This window comes from Podarcis raffonei, chromosome 7 (assembly GCF_027172205.1).
Source record: "Podarcis raffonei isolate rPodRaf1 chromosome 7, rPodRaf1.pri, whole genome shotgun sequence".
Lineage (NCBI taxonomy): Eukaryota > Metazoa > Chordata > Lepidosauria > Squamata > Lacertidae > Podarcis > Podarcis raffonei.
In genome coordinates, this window is record NC_070608.1 from 1,352,981 (window position 1) to 1,371,394 (window position 18,414).

General features: G+C 49.0%; 2 protein-coding genes across 2 annotated transcripts in view; one reads left to right on the forward strand and one right to left on the reverse strand.

Annotated features, from left to right (window-relative positions):
- Positions 1-3,960, forward strand: part of LOC128417264 (uncharacterized) — a 55,979-nt gene extending 52,019 nt beyond the window's left edge. The window contains exons 9-11 of the mRNA XM_053395689.1: positions 317-439; positions 1,998-2,292; positions 3,736-3,960. Of these exons, the coding sequence (XP_053251664.1) occupies positions 317-439; positions 1,998-2,292; positions 3,736-3,895 (578 nt within the window). The 3' untranslated portion in view covers positions 3,896-3,960. The remainder of the gene's footprint in view (positions 1-316; positions 440-1,997; positions 2,293-3,735) is intronic.
- Positions 3,961-6,628: 2,668 nt separating this feature from the next.
- On the reverse strand, positions 6,629-11,081 carry LOC128416960 (fucolectin-like). Its single transcript, XM_053395076.1, has 5 exons — positions 10,957-11,081; positions 10,547-10,638; positions 10,110-10,187; positions 7,718-8,021; positions 6,629-6,872 (listed from the first exon to the last, which is right to left on the reverse strand). Exons 2-5 carry the CDS (start codon positions 10,635-10,637, stop codon positions 6,707-6,709), a joined length of 639 nt encoding a protein of 212 aa, XP_053251051.1. The 5' UTR covers position 10,638; positions 10,957-11,081; the 3' UTR covers positions 6,629-6,706.
- Between the last annotated feature and the right edge of the window lie 7,333 nt (positions 11,082-18,414).

Consider the following 18,414-nt stretch of genomic DNA (forward strand, 5'->3'; position numbering starts at 1 on the left):
TTCCAGGTTGCCGCGGAGCGCAACTCAAACGCGCTCAACACAAAGCACATTCAACTAAAGGTATTACTGTACTCACTTTAGCATCCACCTGCTCTCAAAGTGCAACAAGGATATATTGCTAAACTCAAGGCAGATCCCCTGGTGATAAGGCAGTGCAAATTCCCCCTCTTGACAGAGATGTAGAAACCACACAAGCTGTGTGAGAAGACGGATGTAAACAGTGGATCTTGATAGCCAAATTCCCGCTGTCAAAGTCTTCCTGATTGGTTGGGTTGTTCTGAGTCAAACAGGAACTGCCTGTTTGAAAGGGGATAAAACCAGGAGGGACAGGACTCAGCTGGAAGCAGGGAGGTCTCTGTGTCAGTTTCCAGAGAAAAACCTGGGCTTGCCAAGCCACCAAGAAGGACAACAGGCGCTGATCCCAAGAAAGAGAGCCAAGGTAAGTCTGGGAAATCCATTGGATGTGAGCCTTGAAGCCTAGAACATGCCTAGAAGTCTTGACCCTGAATGGGCAGATCTGAAATGGCATTCTTATTGTTCAGGTCTTATATAGGACTGTCAGGAATCTTTGGAGGACGACCGTTCTCCTGCCCAACGTGGTCCTTGATTGACCTGAATGCCTCTTCAGCACTCCTGGCTGCAACCAAAGCCCTCTGAGGCTGCTAAGGGGGCCCAGAGCCCCATGGCTCCTGCAGGCGGCTGTCCCTCACTGCCATCTCCCCTCTGCCTTTGCAGGATGCTCCCCACCTGGACGTGGCTGCTGGCCCTGGTGCTCCTGGCAGGCCAGGCAGAGGCCCAGAGCTGCAAGCCAGAACTGCAAGCTATTGGTAAGACATGGTGGACGCAAGGGCCAGTCTATGGGTCAAAGCAACACTTTGGAGTTTTATTACAAGCAAGCACAAGATAGACTTTATTAAGTCAACAAATAGGATTCCATTTCAGTCTGTTGGCCCTGCTGTTTCTGGAGAGAGAGACCCTGGGCCAGCCTCATAGGATCATATAACTGTAGAGTTGAAAGGCACCCCGGGGTCATCTAGTCCAACCCCCTGCAATGCAGGAATCTCAACTCAAGCACCCAGGACATGTGGCCACCCAACCTCTGCTTAAAACCCCCCAGGGAAGGAGAGTCCACCCCCTCTCGTGGGAGCCTGTTCCACTGCCAAACAGCTCTTACTGCCAGAAAGTTTTTCCAAATGTTTAGTAGGAATCTCCTTTCTTGTAACGTAAGGCCATCGGTTCAAGTCCTGCCCTCCAGAGCAGGGGAAAACAAGCTTGCACCATCTTCCAGGTGACAGCTCTTGAGATATTTGCAGATGGCTCTCATATCTCCTCTCAGGCTCCTCTTTTCCAGGCTAAGCATATTCAACTCCTTCAACCGTTCCTCATAAGGCTTGGTTTCCAGACCCTTGATCATCTTGGTCGCCCTCCTCTGCACACCTTCCAGCTTCTCAACATCCTCCTTAAATTATGGTGGCCAGAATTGGACACAGTATTCCAAGGCAGAAGAGAGTGGAACAATTACTTCCCTTGATCTGGACCCTAGACTTCTACTGATGTAGCCTAGAATAGCATTCACTTTTTTTTGCTTCTGCATCACTCATCTTAAGTTGTGGTCCACCAAGACCCCTAGATCCTGTTCACAGGAACTGCTAGTAAGCAAGTGCAATTCAATAAAAAGTCTAGTTTTGTTCTGTAAGCACCTCCTCCTTTCTCTGAGCTTCTGTGCGGACCTGGGGCTTCCTTCTCTCAAGTAGGGCACATGGCTGCAGTGTAATTAAGAAATGCTACCACATCAGTGGTACTGTATTCTTTAGTGTCACTGCTTGTTCTGAGCATGTAAGAAATTTAAATTAAAAAATAATAATGAGCCTGCTGTTGCCTTCCTGTCCTGCTTGGGGGCTTCCCAGAAGTATTTGAGTGGATGAGATGGGCTGATCTCTTATTGCATTATTATTTGTCCTCCCCCCCATCTTCTTTCTGTCATTCCCTGACTCCAGCTCGCAACCTGGCCAGAGGCCGCCCAACCTGTCAGTCCTCCATCTACCCCCACGAGATTATTGGAACAGCAAGCAAAGCCGTGGATGGGAACTGCGGTGGGGACTGGTATAAAACGGGCACCTGCACCCACACGCAGCTGGACACGGAGCCCTGGTGGCACGTGGACTTGGGCCAGCAGTACGCCATCTCTGCTGTGGTGGTGAAGAATCGTGGGGACTGCTGCGGTCTGAGACTCCAGGGAGCCGAGGTCCGCGTGGGAGACTCTGTGGAAGACCATGGCAAGTCCAACCCCCTGTGAGTTCCAGTTGCCTCTTCCCAAAATCTCCTTTCAGAAATCTCCCGTCTTGTAAGATGGAGTCCTTGGTTCAGGTCCTCCCTTCCAGCCTAGGAGAAAACAAGATTGCTCCATCTTCCAGGTGACAGCTCTTGAGATATTTGGAGATGGCTCTCATATTTCCCTTTCTAGGCTAAAGATACCCAATTCCATCAACCGTTCCTCATTAAGATTTGGTTCCCAGACTCTTGGCCATCTTGGTCGCCCTCCTCTACACAGGTCCCAGCAAACACGATGTGTACAGTTTTAATTCTACCAACGTTTAATTGGGTTTTTTGGTAATGATTGCTTTTCCATGTGTTTTGCAGTTCAAGAAGCAAGGAGTCACAAAGTCAGTGGTCCAAGGGTCAGGAAGCAGGGAGTCAAGAAGCCAAGGGTCTGAGGGTCAGGAAGCAGGGAGTCAAGAAGCCAAGGGTCTGAGGGTCAGGAAGCAGGGAGTCAAGAAGCTGAGGTTCAAGGATCAGGAAGCAAGAAGCCAAATGCAGCAAGGCAGAAAGCGTGTTGCTGTGGCAAAGAGTCGAAAGAAAATGCTGACCTTATATCCCTTCCCTGCTCTTGCCACCAGGTACAGTGAGTTACCAAGCAGCCTCACCTGTGAGGCCGCACCTTGCCTCTTCAGAACAAACTTAGGAAGGCCCCAGTCCTGCAGAGTCCTATTGGTCACAGGGCCTGGCTCCTGCACTCACACCTGACAAAGCCATACTGAGTCTCATCAGGGGAAACGACAGGGCATAAATCAAAACACACACTCACCCCACCCCAATCCCTCCTTCTCATTCACTCTTTGTTCCCAGAAGACCCCACTTCCTGGATCAGGGATGAAGTCCAGGCTTTCCTTGGTCTCCTCTCCTCTGCCCGACCTCTTCAGCACATCGCCAATTCTCTTCGCTTCTCCCTCCTCTGTGAAGTTGCGCTTTCCTTAGCCAAAGCTCTGCTCCGCCATCAGCTCCTCACCCCCCTTGACCCCTGCGGCCCCCTGCTCCTGGGTCCTCCTCGGACTCCACCTGGCCACCTCCTCTCTACTCTCTTCGGTCAGAAGCCCCTCGCCACCGGGCGCTGCCCTTCCTCCAATCCCTCAGCTCAGAGATCTGTTAGACGCCCCTTGTCCTGCCTTGGCACAGCCATCTGGCCCCTCAGTCTTTGTGAAGACCTGGGCATGCAGTGGGCCCTTAGAACAACACCAGCGGTTAATGATGAAAATTGGGGAATGTGGGAAGCCACCTTTGAGCGATAGGAATGGGCGGGGGCTGATATTTGGGAGTCCTTTCACATACAGGTTGAAAACTGCTTTGAGATTTTTTCCTTTAAATATAAAGCGGCTTAGAAACAAAACGTATGAATAAATATATGAATATCCCCATAGCCTGAGCTGTTTTGAATTCACCTCCACTTTCTCTCTCCAGCTGTGGGACCATCACAGACACCAGCCTTGGCTCCGTCAGCACCTTGTATTGCAATTGGCTCAAGGGCCGCTATGTGAGCATCCACATCCCGGGAAGGGCCGAATACTTGACCTTGTGCGAGGTGGAGGTCTATGGCACCAAGGCAGAAGACCAGTGCTAGGGATCAGCAGTCTCTGCACGTGTGTGTTGGGGGGGTGAGGAAATAAAGAATTATTCTCCGGTAAACTTACTCTGAATTGGCTTGTTTTGTCTCTCCCGCATCCCTCCCTGTGAGATGATAGATAGATAACTTTATTCGCATTAGCCAATGGCCATGGCAACATAAAACAAGCAATATATACAAATAAAAAGACAGCAATGGGTAGAAAGGGCAATCAAATGACCAAGATTATCGTTCAGATCGTCCCTGCAAGAGATGCTGTCCTTTGGCCTGGCGCACAGAACAGGCCATCTGCCGTCTAAGGATGACCCACAAGTCTTCATTAGACCCACACTCAGGCCTTGGGATTTCATCCCAGAGAGGAAAGGTTCAAATCATAGGATTGTAGAGTTGGAAGAGACCCTAATCCAAGTCCCTGCAATGCGGGAATCTCAGCTGAAGCATCCTTGAAAAATGGCCACCCAACCTCTGCTTAAAAACCTCCAAGGAAGGGAAGACTGTTCCAAAGTCAAGCTGGGCATAATATTGGGGGCTTTTTAGCCGAGAAAAAGAAGGGGGGCATAATAAGGTGTGTGAAATTATGTATAGCACAGAGAAAGTGGATAGGGAAAAGATTTTCTTCCTCAATTTTCTTCCTCAAGCACTCAAGAAAAGAAGGGATTTCTTGACAGTTAATCTGTGGAACTCCCTCCCACTTGAGGCAGTAATGGCCACCAGCTTTCGGAGAGGATTAGGCGAATGCGTGGAGGAGTAGAAGGCTATCACTGGCTCCAAACACCATGGCTGGTGCCTCGGAATAATGGGAATTGCAGCTGGCAATTCTAGGGGAGTTTCTGCCCAGGGGAAATTCTGCCAAGCAAAGCCTGGGAAAAGAAGCCAAAGTCTCTGAGATCAGGGCAGTTGCAGAGGCCAGAAGAGAGCAACTCAGAGAAGGAGGGGTCCCTTTGGCACAAGGGGGGGGGGCAGAGAGCAAGGCTGGCGACTTTAGTGATGGGGGACTCAGATGGAGTTCCGACCCCTTCCACACCCCACAGGCTGTGCACCCCAGGGATCTGTGCCCCCCCACCTTGGACTCCTGAGCCTTCCCCCCCCTACCAGGGCAGGCAGCACCAACCCCCCCCCAACAGATCCCAGGGACTCTAAACCCCACGAAGCTGCTTTGCTGCCACCTGGCGGAGTCACTCGGCTGCTGCTAGCCTTGCCTGCTACCTCCTCGATAGCAGCGTAAGAGCCTGCAGGATCAGGGCAGCGTCCTCTTCCCCTGGTGCCAGCGGGAAAGCCGCAAGCCTGGGATGACCCCCCACCCTTTATGTTTTGACACCCGACTGTGTTGTGCTCGAGGTGGAAGGGGCCACAGCCCAGAACATAGGCAGGTGGGCTCAGGGAAAGTCCCTGGCCCCTCCAGCTAGAGCAGGCATAGACATAGGCTCAGGAGGTTCAGAACAGAAGAATGGCCTGCTATTCCTTTTCCCACAGTGGCCAACCAGAGAGCAGCACATGAGCGCAAGAGCAACTCTTCCCTCCCCTGGTTTCCAACCACCGGGATTCAGAATCCTTGCCACTTCAACATTAGAGGACTCTGCACCCATTCCCAACCTGCGGAGCACTCTAAGATCTAAGGTTTCAGCTTAGAGCTTATATACTGTATTTTTCGCTCTATAGGACACACTTTTCCCCCTCCAAAAATTGAGGGGAAATGTGTATGCGTCCTATGGAGTGAATGCAGGCTCCTTGGCTTGAGCGATAGCAACGCGAAGCCTCCGAAGTGCAAAGGGAGTGCTCCCTCCGCGCTCTGGAGGCTTCGCGTTACTTTCGCTGAAGCCTGGAGAGCGATAGGGGTCAGTGCACACCAACCCCTCTCACTCTCCAGGCTTCAGGGATAGCCGGGAACTCGCACTGCTCTCCAGAGGCTTTGGGTTCCTTTTGCTGAAGCCGGAGAGCAAGACTCCTGGCTTCAGCAGAGAGGGAGAGCTGCGCAGTGCCCCTTCAGCGAAGCGGGAGGAGAAATGGAAGGGGCTCCATTTCTCCTGCTGCTTCACTGAAGGGGCGCTGAGCAGAGAGGGGGAGAATTTTTTTTCTTGTTCTCCCCTTCTAAAACAAGGTGCGTCCTATGGTCGGGTGCGTCCTATAGAGCGAAAAATACGGTATTACTTGTTTCCCTTGCGGCAGGCGTTTCAAGCGTCTGGATTCCATTTTTTTCATGGTGTTTTGATTTTAGGGCACTTTTGATTTAAAAAGCCATCCACTCCACTTCTTTTCCTAACCACAACAGTAACACAAACTTGTTTGAGAGTGTTGTCTTACATATACACCTTGACTCTTCCTTCTTTCAAAGTCAATAAGGGCCCATCAATTAACCTCTTCCTGATGGGTCCTAAACTTCTACCAAGGTTCATGATAACAGCTTTAGGAAATTGTGTGTTGGGGTGGAGAGAGAGAAAATCTTCAGTGTTAACCCTTCCCTGCACTATCATCAGATGTGGGGTGCAATCAGGAGTTCTGGTCCTGAATAGTGAGGAATAATGCACACAGGTGGGATTTCTACATCCATGTCATCAAAGAGCAGAATTCTCTGGCCTCCCTCGTTCTGTGACTTGTTCTCTTTGTGAGGGATCCCTGACAAATAGGACTTGCAGTCTCCACAAGGTGTCATTTGGCCTCCTCTATGGCTCTGGCAAAATCACAGACCCCCTTGGTTCTGATGAACAAACTGGAGAGACAAAAGAAGGCTGCTCAAAGGATATTTATTGGACAACCAACACCGATTCCATCAGTTCTGCCCATGCCCCTTTCCACACGACACGTGGCTGCTTATTCCAAAGGCGCATCCTCCACCTTTGTCCCATAGACTTCCACCTCACACAAGGTCAGGATAGCTGGCTCTCCCGGGTGGTTCACGCTCACATAACGACCCTTCATCCCCTGGCAACTGATGGTGCTGATGGAGCCACGATTATAATCTGTAATCTTCCCACAGCTGCAGAGGAAAAAGGGAGGTCAGCCTTGCGGTGGAAGCAATTCAGAATGACTCCATCTATTTCCATGGCCTGTAGCAGAATCTGCCCGGGATTCCTAAAGCACTCCCTGATGGTACTCTCTGGACTTGACCATGCAGGTAGGAACAGAACCTCAGATTCCACCCCACACGGTCCATCTCGGAGGATCGCATGGTCAGTGTTGTTGTATGACAGGATAGCTAATCTGTGGGCCTCTGGATATTGTTGGGCTCTAGTCCCATCAACCAGCATGGCTGATTGTTATGGATGATGGGAGCTGTAGTCCAACAACGTCTAGAATCCTGTTTGCAACCAGAGGTACCACTGTGTGTGTGTGTGTGCGTATAATAGAAGTTAACTAATCCAGAGCGCAGGGACGCGGGTGGCACTGTGGGTAAAACCTCTGCGCCTAGGACTTGCCGATCATATGGCGGCGGTTTGAATCCCCGCGGCGGGGTGAGCTCCCGTCGTTCGGTCCCAGCTCCTGCCCACCTAGCAGTTCGAAAGCACCCTTAAGTGCGAGTAGATAAATAGGTACCGCACCGGCAGGAAGGTAAACGGTGTTTCCATGTGCTGCGCTGGTGCTGGCTCGCCAGAGCAGCTTTGTCACGCTGGCCACGTGACCCGGAAGTGTCTTCGGACAGCGCTGGCCCCCGGCCTCTTAAGCGAGATGGGCGTGCAACCCCAGAGTCGGACACGACTGGCCCGTACGGGCAGGGGTACCTTTACCTTTACCTTTTAATCCAGAGCAAGTGATCTTGAGGATGTCTCCCAAGATGTAGTTGCTGAGGAGAGAGTGGGGAGGGGAGAGGCAACTGGAACTTACAGGGGGTTAGTCTTGCCATGGTCAGCCACGGAGTCTCCCACACGGATCTGGGCTCCCAGGAGTCTACTGCCGCAGCAGTCCTCACGGTTCTTCACCACCACGGTGGAGATGGAATACTGCTCCCCCAGATCCACATACCACCACGGTGCATCTTCAGAGTTGGTGTGGGTGCAGGAGCCATGGAAGAAGATCCCGTCAGAGTTCCCATCGACAGCTTTGGCGGCTGACGGATCTTTTGGATTGGGGTAAGTGGAAGACTGACAGGCTGGGCGGCCTCTGGCCAAGTTGAGAGCTGGAGCAACAGCTTGATAGAAAGAAGACGGGGAGAAGTAAGAACACAAGAAGAGCCCTGACGCAGCAGGATCAGGCCAAATGGGCCCATCCTGTTCTCCCAGTCGCCACCCGAATGCTTCTATGTTTCCTTCATATTAAGAACTAGCAGTTAACCTACAGATAACAGCAGTGCCAATAAGCCAGGAATAAATGCCATTCTGTTTTACAAAATTTATATTGCATTTGCCAGTAAAAACTCCCCACTAAATAATCAATAATTCTGGCAATTTGTGGGTGACCAGTTTCCAGGTGGGGAATTCATCAGCTTTGGGTGGGGTTGTGAGGAGGTACAGAATTTAGGGGAATTCCTCAATGTATCTTTCTTCCTGGAGCCTCGTATGACCTCTGTGGCAAGAAGAACCCATTATCACCTTAGGATAATACACCAACTGTGCCCTTTCTCAGACAGGGATAGCTGGGCTGCTGTGATTCATGCGTTGGGAATGTCACAACTGGACTACTGCAATGGGTCCCTTGGTGTTGGTCCAGAACCTGCAACTGGTGCAGAATATTTTGGCCAGGTTGCTGAGTGGAAGGTCCGCATGCAGACATGACACCTGTGCTGAGGGAACTGCCAGTCACCTGCCAGGCCATGTTCAGGGTCTTGTTTCTTTTTCCCCCCAAATTTTTTTATTGACTTTCAACATTTAAAACATCCCATAAACACATACAAACATAAAAACAATCAACAAAGAAAACACAACAATAAACTAAACACATATAAAAAAGATTATTTCTTCTAATACCCAACTTCTTCACATTAATTGGTGACTTCCTCAAATCCCCTCTAACTGAATTTCATTATATCACTTTTATAGCAGTTCTCCAAATATATTTCTAATAATATTAACTCCTTTCATTTACAAACTTCTTCTCCTTTACTATTATTCCAATCCTTTATACTTACTAAGACCTATTCTTATTCTACCCCTAAGCCTATTTGATACTTCTAGGAATTTTCTATTTATCTTATACCACAATATTTTGCTAAGCGTTCTTTAAATTCCTTCCAGTCTTCTTGTGTCTCCTCTTCTTTCTGGTTGCGGATATGTTCAAGGTCTTGTTTCTAACATTCAAAGATCTAAATATCTCTGGGCCAGGTAACCCAAACATCCACAGATGTGAAGGATCTCTCAGATCAAGTGTCGCCAACCATTTTGGACCAGTGGCTACATTTTGCTGTGGATGCCAATTATGCCCTTGATGCCCTGGTAGGGGAGTGGAGATTACATAACGCAAAATGACCATTATTGCTGCTTCTCCCCGCACTCTCAGGCAACCTTCTGTTTACTTCTGCTCTCCCCTTGCATGGAACAGTCTAGGCCCTATAGCTTGACGCAGGGGGAAATTTCACTGTCCCATTATGGCTTGTCAGCTGATGGTTCAAGACTCGGTTCACCCTTCAGGCTTTGCAATGGATCACAGGAAAATATCACCCCCCCTACCCACTGAGTAAGAGGACGCCCAAGTCTACCTCTCTTTCAAATCAGAACCAGTGAAGGTGGTGAAGGTCCTGTGTGAGTGTCTGGAGGCGGTTGGAGGATGGATGGTGGCTAACAGATTAAGGTTGAATCCTGACAAGACAGAAGTACTGTTTTGGGGGGACAGGGGGTAGGTGGGTGTGGGGGACTCCCTGGCCCTGAATGGGGCAACTGTGCCCCTGAAGAACCAGATAAACAGCCTGGGAGTCATTTTGGACTCACAGCTGTCCATGGAAGCGCAGGTCAACTCTGTGTCCAGGGCAGCTGTTTACCAGCTCCATCTGGTACACAGGATGAGACCCTCCCTGCCCGCGGACTGTCTCGCCAGAGTGGTGCATGCTCTGGTTATCTCCCGCTTGGACTATTGCAATGCGCTCTACGTGGGGCTACCTTTGAAGGTGACCCGGAAACTACAATTAATCCAGAATGCGGCAGCTAGACTGGTGACTGGGAGCAGCCGCCGGGACCACATAACACCGGTCTTGAAAGACCTACATTGGCTCCCAGTACGTTTCCGAGCACAATTCAAAGTGTTGGTGCTGACCTTGAAAGCCCTAAACGGCCTCAGCCCAGTATACCTGAAGGAGCGTCTCCATCCCCATCGTTCTGCCCAGACACTGAAGTCCAGCTCCGAGCGCCTTCTGGAGGTTTGCTCCCTGTGAGAAGCCAAGATGTCAAAGAGAACAACAACTACCTGACTTTTAGACGAAATCTGAAGGCAGCCCTGTTTAGGGAAGCTTTTAATGTTTGATGCATTACTTTATTTTAATATTGTGTTGGAAGCTGCCCAGAGTGGCTGGGGAAACCCAGCCAGATGGGCAGGTATAAATAATAAATTTATTATTATTATTATTATTATTATTATTATTATTATTATTATTATTATTATTCACCATCACAAAGCAGCTTATAAGCTACTGGTTTGGGGAGGAATAAGAGTGATCACAGGGAGGGGAACCATTTAGCTTCACCCACAGACCAGCCCCACTTTCCCCTCTTTCTCCCCAGGTCTTACTAGAATGTTGCACATCAGAATCGCAGCTCTGGGTCACCCAAAATCCGGCCAGGAACACCAGGGCCAGTAGCCAAGTCCGAGTGAGGATCATCCTGCAAGGGGAAGAACAGAAAGCAGTGAGCGAGGAGCTCGTAATGGAGCCATTGGGGGGGGCTAGCTCCCCATTAGCACCATTGCAGGGTTTGCGTGATAGCTAAGAGTCCTGAATTCAGAATCTGTGGCTAGGCTGGCCGTAGGAACTGTCCTTCTCTAAAGTGCTGGAGTTCACTAACAGTCAGTTAACAGACTCAAAAATAAATATACAGCTTTTGATCTACCCAATAAGGATCAGGACCTTCTTTTTTGCAGAGGGGGTAGGGTAGGAAGTTCTAGACCTCAAAGATCACATCCAGTGGGTTTTCTCGACTTACCTTGCCTCTCTTTCTCGGGATCTGCAGAAGCGTCTGTTGCTCTTGGTGGGACAGGAGACGCAGGTTCTTCTCCCCAAACTGGAACTGAGACTTCCCTGCTTCCAGAGGAGTACTGCACCTCCAGGTTTTATCCCCTTCCCAATGGACAGCGCTTGCCTGACGTGGCTCAACTTGGCCAATCAGAAAGATGGTGACACCAGGATCTGGGGATCAAGATCAAGTTTTGACATTCTTCATCTGAGCTGGGTCTGAGAAGGCTTGTGTGGTTTCTGACTCTCTCCCAAGAGGAAATAACGGCACCTCCTTGGCAGGAGACGATTTTAGAAGAAGGCATCCTCATTCCATTTATCCCATTTAGAGATCAGGTGGGTGCCAAACTGAGCGCTGATACTGGCAGGTCCCAACCTGTAATGGTTCTAGGGGTTGCTCGTGCGTAAGCCGGTGCCAACACCTGGCTGGGTTGCCTGAGTGAACCTTTTCTGTCCGGACAGCCACTCGCCCGTGGCTGTCTCAATCGCTGGCAGAATCCGTCAGGGGGCGTTTCTTGAACTTCTTGCAGCAAAGAAGCTCTTTGACGCCTAGTCTCCTCCTACTCTCCCTGCGCAGAAGCCTTCTGCGCAAGGAGGGCGTAGGCAGCAGAGGACCCTTACTCTCCCCGCTGGTCCCCGGCAAGGAGTCATGGGACCGCCTCGCTGATTCCCCATCTGCCCCCCTTCTCCACTGGTGCTATGCTGATTCTCTTCCCCAGAAGATGGGCTGCCTCTCCCAATCCCGGGACGCTCTCTGGGATCCCTCTGGAGCTCTCTCTCTCCCTCCGGCACGGATGGCAGTTCCCTGACACAACCACATCAGCTAAGCTCCAAAATGAACACTTTGTGGTCGGCCTTGTGGAAGCAGAATGAGTTGTTTTGAACTTCTACCACTCCATGGTTCACCTCCATGTTCTCTTGGCAGTTGCATCAGCATCACAAACACCAGCCTTGGATCCATCACTACCTTATACTGTAAATGGCTCTAGGGCTGCTCTGAGAGACTCCATCCACATCCCTGGACTGGCTAAGTGCTGTCTCACGGTGTGCATAGGACCAAGAGACATGGCTGGCGAGGGAGCTACTGCAGTGCTCTGCAACACCTGTGCCATGCTTGTCTTCCTGGCTGGAAATGCGCACAAGTACGCGGGTGGCACTGTGGCTTAAACCACAGAGCCTAGGACTTGCCGATCAGAAGGTTGGCGGTTCGAATCCCCGTGACGGGGTGAGCTCCCGTTGCTTGGTCCCTGCTCCTGCCAACCTAGCAGTTCGAAAGCACGTCAAAGTGCAAGTAGATCAATAGGTACCACTCCGGCGGGAAGGTAAACGGCGTTTCCGTGCGCTGCTCTGGTTCGCAAGAAGCGGCTTAGTCCTGTTGGCCACATGACCCGGAAGCTGTACGCCGGCTCCCTCTGCCAGTAAAGCGAGATGAGTGCCGCAACCCCAGAGTCAGCCACGACTGGACCTAATGGTCAGGGGTCCTTTTACACCTGCAGTGAGTGTGATCTAGCTGTGTTGCTGAAAGAGAAGGTAGGACAATGTGAGGCCTGCACACTTCAAGCTATTGGGCAAGATGAGGAATTTCTCCACAGAGCAGAGTGCACTGTCCTTAAACAGTGTGAGGGTGAGGGGGGTCTGTAGGGAGAAGGAATATCTCCCAGTGCTGGGGACAAGTCCCTGGAGGAACATGACGCACACAGAAGCAGGACTCTTTGGAGTCATACAGATTTTAAAATGATCAAAAACCTTTTTAAAAATAATTAAAATTTCCTCACAGTAAGGCTGACTTTTCTGCTTCAATGCCTGAAATATACTCGGAGTCGAGAGTGGATTTCATGCTCTTTATTCAGCTCATAGTGGTGAGGAGGAATGCCAGTTCCCCCGAAATGTCTACTTTATATACATTATTTACACAATGGGCCCCACGTGATTGGCTAATTCCGGGATTCTCCTGTAGGCCAATCAGGTTGCAGATTCACTTCCACCTGGAGCTGGATTGGGTGGCTCCTGTGGACCAATCAGACTGCTGCATTCAGAATCCTATTGTTCTAGGACCAATCAGACTGCTGCATTCAGAATCCTATTGTTCTAGGACCAATCAGACTGCTGCCTTTTGGATCCTATTCAGCTCAGTACATAACAATGCCCATGCTCTGTAGCATTTCTGCAACAGTAGATTTTCCTACTCCAAAGATCAAGGTTGCCTTACAGCAGCAAAGACCACTCTTTCCCACAGCCGTCCTTTCTCTCTGGAGATGGGGTCTCACCTCCTCTGCAAAACACTTGGTTTGTTCTTCTTGAAGAACATACATTTAAAGAAGATTGGGAAACATTTATTGAACATATGGAAAAGAATTGTATACAGCTGAAAGCGCTGGCAGCATTAATATAAATTCAACTGTGTAAATAAGTTATGTCTGATGCAATAATAATGGAATACTGAATGGTATAGTTTTTTAAATAAAATATGCAGGGATTTATGATATGTAAAATGAACCACGGAAAGAAATTGCAGTCGCTATCAGTCATCAACAGGTTTACCGTACCCATTGAGTCAATCACCCATCTCCTACTACCCTTCTGAGAAATACCCCATCCCACTTTCCCACTACAGTGGTACCTCGGGTTAAGAACTTAATTCGTTCCGGAGGTCTGTTCTTAACCTGAAACTGTTCTTAACCTGGAGCACCACTTTAGCTAATGGGGCCTCCCGCTGCTGCCGTGCCGCCAGAGCACGATTTCTGTTCTCATCTTGAAGAAAAGTTCTTAACCTGAGGTACTATTTCTGGGTTAGTGGAATCTGTAACCTGAAGCGTATGTAACCCGAGATACCACTGTATATATAAGGGTCTGGCAAGTTCTGCTTCAGTGTATCTGAAGAAGTGTGCATGCACACAAAAGCTTATACCAAGAACAAACTTAGTTGGTCTCCAAGGTGCTACTGGACAATTTTTTAATTTTTTTCGACTGCGTCAGACCAACATGGCTACCTACCTGAATCTAGAATCATGGAAAGAGAAGAATGGAAGTCACTGAGTATTTTTAAATTGTAAAACAGAAAATTTAATAAAAATCATATATATATAAAACACTTGGTTTGTTACTATGTTGTGTATTTTTGTGTTTTTATATTGTAACTACCTTGTGAGCCTCAGTTGAAGGGCAATATAGAAATTTTAATCATTATCATCAAAATGCTGTTGGTCTGTGGGGGAAATTCCATCACCACAGATCCTCATTCCACAGCCACAGAATTTTGCATGTTTCTGTTACGAAAAAGGAGCAATGCAGAAGCGAGCTCCAGGTGGCTGGAATGGTAAACAGGAAACTGATGTTATTGAAATGTACCGTGGGAACAAGAGACAGTGTACTGAGCACCGGATGTTAGCTCAGAGTGGCACATGACCCTGTACTGGAAGTACATGGGTGGAGTTATACTCTCTCTGCAGTTGGAATCAGAGTGTACAGACATGTTTTCTCTGTACTGCTGAAAGACAGAAATAAAGACATGTAAATATATTTCTGTCTGTCTCTTCCCCCCCCCCCTGGATATGGGAGGGGGAGGAATGGTGTGTTCTTCTTCACGTTGAGAAGAATCGCCGATTGGAGACCTCCCTTGATCTTGCCGGGAGTCGCAGACAGGAGGTCACAAGGATTCAAGCCGGGCACCTGGAGGGTGGCCAAATTCCTCAGAGCTAAGCTGGCTCTGCTGGCTTGAAACCGACATCTGGTAGCAGAGGATGGTTTCGATCCATGAGAATCTGCATGAGAGGTGAGAGGTCGATGAATCGTTGCCATCCTCTGCACCTAAGGAGATAAAGAAAGCGTCTGCCTGCAGCCAGAAGCTGAACAGACAAGCAGGACACCGAGAGGCAACGGAGCCCCAAAGAGGTATGCTGCATTTCGGGCTAGAGAGAGTGAACAGAATGGTTTAATTCTCTGTTCACGAGAGAGCTGCGTTTGAGAAAAACAAGCTCTGAGAGCAAGCTTGCATACCAGGAATTCCTGTGGTAAGATAAGGATTCCCATCCTGAGCAGGTTGCTAGGCAACAACCGCCAGTTACTGAATGGCTCAAAAAGAGCCTGGGAAGTGGAATTGTTTTGAATTCTGCGCAGCATGTGCAAGGGTTTTGAATACAGCCCAAAAGTTTGCCTGCCAGTGAAGCAGTAAACAGCCGAAAGAAGACTTTTGGATTTTACTGGCTTGAAAGTGAAAGCAGGCTTGAGATTGAGTGCACAGACTTGGGTCCAGCATGGATTCCAAGAAGGGGGGAGGGTTACCCTATCCACCTCCCCTGACTAATGACAATTATTCATCTTGGTCTATAAAGATGAAGGCCCTGCTGCAGAATCAGAGGATCTTTGACGTGATTGAGAACCCCATCCCTGCAGCACCAACCCGAGGTTGGGAGTCACAGAATCTGAAAGCCAGAACGGCTATAATTCTGTGTGTGTCAGATGACCAATTGGTGCATATTCAGGGTTTGGAATATGCACGGGAAATTTGGGAAATGCTGCGTAGAACACATCAGAGGGATGCTGGTTCTTCAGCGTTGCTGTATTTTGAGAAGCTGACCAATCTGAGGCTTGCGCCTGATGGAGATGTTCAAGCGCACCTGACGGAGATGAAATATCTGCGCCAGCAGATGGTGGAACGCAATTTCCATCTGCAGGAGGAAGTGTTTTGCTTCATGATGATCAACAGCCTAAATCGGACTTACAAAACCGTTGCCAGTCAGCTTGGTTCCCTCCCGGCTCAAGATTTGACCGCGGAAAGGGTGTCTGCCGTCGTTCTGAATGAACAGGACAGACTTGCTGCACTGGAAGTAAAGGACAGGGGGAGGGAGGAACGGAGTTCTAATTCCCCCGCAGATGAAGCTACTGGAGACAAAGCTCTAGCTTTGAACGCTGTCCGATGTTACAATTGTGGACAGGCTGGGCATCTTCAGCGGAACTGTAAGAAGCCACGCCAGCCAAAAGGAGCGAAGGGCCGCTCAACAAAGCCTGAGGCGTCAGGCAAAGGTCATACCAAGCCTATGGTGAAACCTGGAAAGGCTTTGATGGCGAAAGGAACCACGCCAGATGTTGGGAACTCGTTTGTTATTGACACTGGATGCACGGTTCATATGTCCCCACACAGAGAACTCTTTTCAACGTTTAAGAAGCAAAGCTTCGCTGTGAAACAGGCCAACGGTCAGGAGCTGGAAGCGACTGGCTTAGGGACTGTCTATCTTAAGAGTCTGAACTTGACTATAAACAATGTTTATTTGGTTCCTGAATTGAAGTTCAATCTGCTGAGTGTTTCACAGATTGCAAAGAAAGGACTGAGACTGTCCTATGATGCTGAGAGCTGCAAGATCTACAAAGATGGAGAGTTATTTCTTTCTGCCAGAGAGAAAGATGGACTATATTTGTTGACTTTTGCACAAAGTGATTACATGGAATGTAATTCATCTGTGTCTAACTTAGTTTCTCTTGCAGGTGTGAGCAAGAAGAAGACCGGGGTCAACAGAGCATTTCAACGGGTGTATGCTGATGTGATTGGTCCTCTAGAACCATCTAGAGGCAATGCAAGATATTATCTTGTGTGTGTGGATCATTTCTCTAACTTTGTCTGGATTTATATGATGAGAAAGCCACAGGAAGCCTTGGAGAGGTTTCAGGAGTTTTGTGACAAGGTTAAGAATATGCATGATGCTAACATTGATTGTCTATTCACAGATGAGAAGCAGATTTTTCTTTTACAGGATTTCCAGAGTTTCCTGCAGAAGAAAGGAATAAGACACAAAGTTGCTGTTTCAGCGGAAGCGTGGAACAGGGGTGTCTGTGTACGGGTGAACAGAGAATTGCAAAAGGGGATGAATGCGCAATTGCTTAGTTCACATCTGCCACATGAGTTCTGGGCCGAGTCTCTAATGTCGTTCTGTTATACGAAGATGAGAAAGGTTTCAAAAGAGTTGGGAAGTTCTCCTTTTGAGAAACTGTTCCACAGAAAACCTTCTGTTGCCCATTTCAAAGTTTTTGGGTCTCATGTGAGGACAGAAGCTCCAGGTGGAGTAAAGAATGCCAGAGGCATTTTTGTGGGGTATGAAAAGGGTCTCTACAGAGTAATTTTGTCTGAATCTGGTCAGGTGATTCTCACAAAATTTCTAGAGAGTGCTCCTGAACAGGAGAGAGTGATAGTACACACATTTCCCACTGAGGACGATTCAGATGATGATGATTTTACAGAGTACAGTGGTACTGAGAGTGACAGTGATAGCTCGGAGAGCTCAGTTGTCACAGTCATTGAGAGGAAGTCTCACACAATGGATAGGCCTTCACAACTGAAGGATGAACCACTGTTTACCATTGGAACTGGTTCTCCAAAAAGTCCTGAGACTGGACCAGTGAGCAGAGAGGATCAGCACCTCATACGAAGGTCTGAGAGAGTCACAAAGGGTCAACCACCCAAGAGGTACTCAAAAGAGTTTGCTAACTTAGCTGTTGCATGTGTTGCTGTTGTAAACAACCGAGGACAGGTTGGAGCTGTGTCTAAGTCAGAGACAAAGACACAACAGAGAGTTGCTAGCCAAGGTAGTGCAGATGCACTCATTCCTTGGAAACCAGACAACCAGAGAGGTACACTGGGGAAACCAGTGGCGGGGAGTTCCAAGGGTGGAACTGAAACAACAGGGGAGTGTTATGTGTATAACAACTGTTCTCTTCTCTGGATCACGCTTTGCTAGCCGCAACACGCATTGATTCTTTTGGGGGAGGATGTTACGAAAAAGGAGCAATGCAGAAGCTAGCTCCAGGTGGCTGGAATGGTAAACAGGAAACTGATGTTATTGAAATGTACCGTGGGAACAAGAGACAGTGTACTGAGCACCGGATGTTAGCTCAGAGTGGCACATGACCCTGTACTGGAAGTACATGGGTGGAGTTTTTCTCTCTCTGCAGTTGGAATCAGAGGGTACAGACATGTTTTCTCTGTACTGCTGAAAGACAGAAATAAAGACATGTAGATATATTTCTGTCTGTCTCTTTTCCCCCCCCTGGATATGGGAGGGGGAGGAATGGTGTGTTCTTCTTCACGTTGAGAAGAATCGCCGATTGGAGACCTCCCTTGATCTTGCCGGGAGTCGCAGACAGGAGGTCACAAGGATTCAAGCTGGGCACCTGGAGGGTGGCCAAATTCCTCAGAGCTAAGCTGGCTCTGCTGGCTTGAAACCGACAGTTTCCTCACCCAAACACCATGGAAACTGGGCTTTGGTCCTGTACGGGAACCATGAACTCAGCCTCTGAAATTACGGTCCGACAGCCTGAAGAATTCTAAGACGGTGGGAGGGCTGAGGTTAAAGACAAGCAGGGAGGTGAATTCGAAGAGCCGTTGAACAGCCTGGCATGTCAACACTACCCGTGTAAGCCTTGTTCAATTCAGATTTGG

Coding starts and splice junctions, on each gene's coding strand:
- LOC128416960 (XM_053395076.1), bottom strand. CDS start 10,637: ATGATCCTCACTCGGACTTGGCTACTGGCCCTGGTGTTCCTGGCCGGA. Junction 10,188..10,546: donor TTCTGATGTGCAACATTCTA/GTAAGACCTGGG, acceptor GGCTTCTCACAG/GGAGCAAACCTCCAGAAGGC. Junction 8,022..10,109: donor GGATGGAGACGCTCCTTCAG/GTATACTGGGCT, acceptor CTTTCTATCAAG/CTGTTGCTCCAGCTCTCAAC.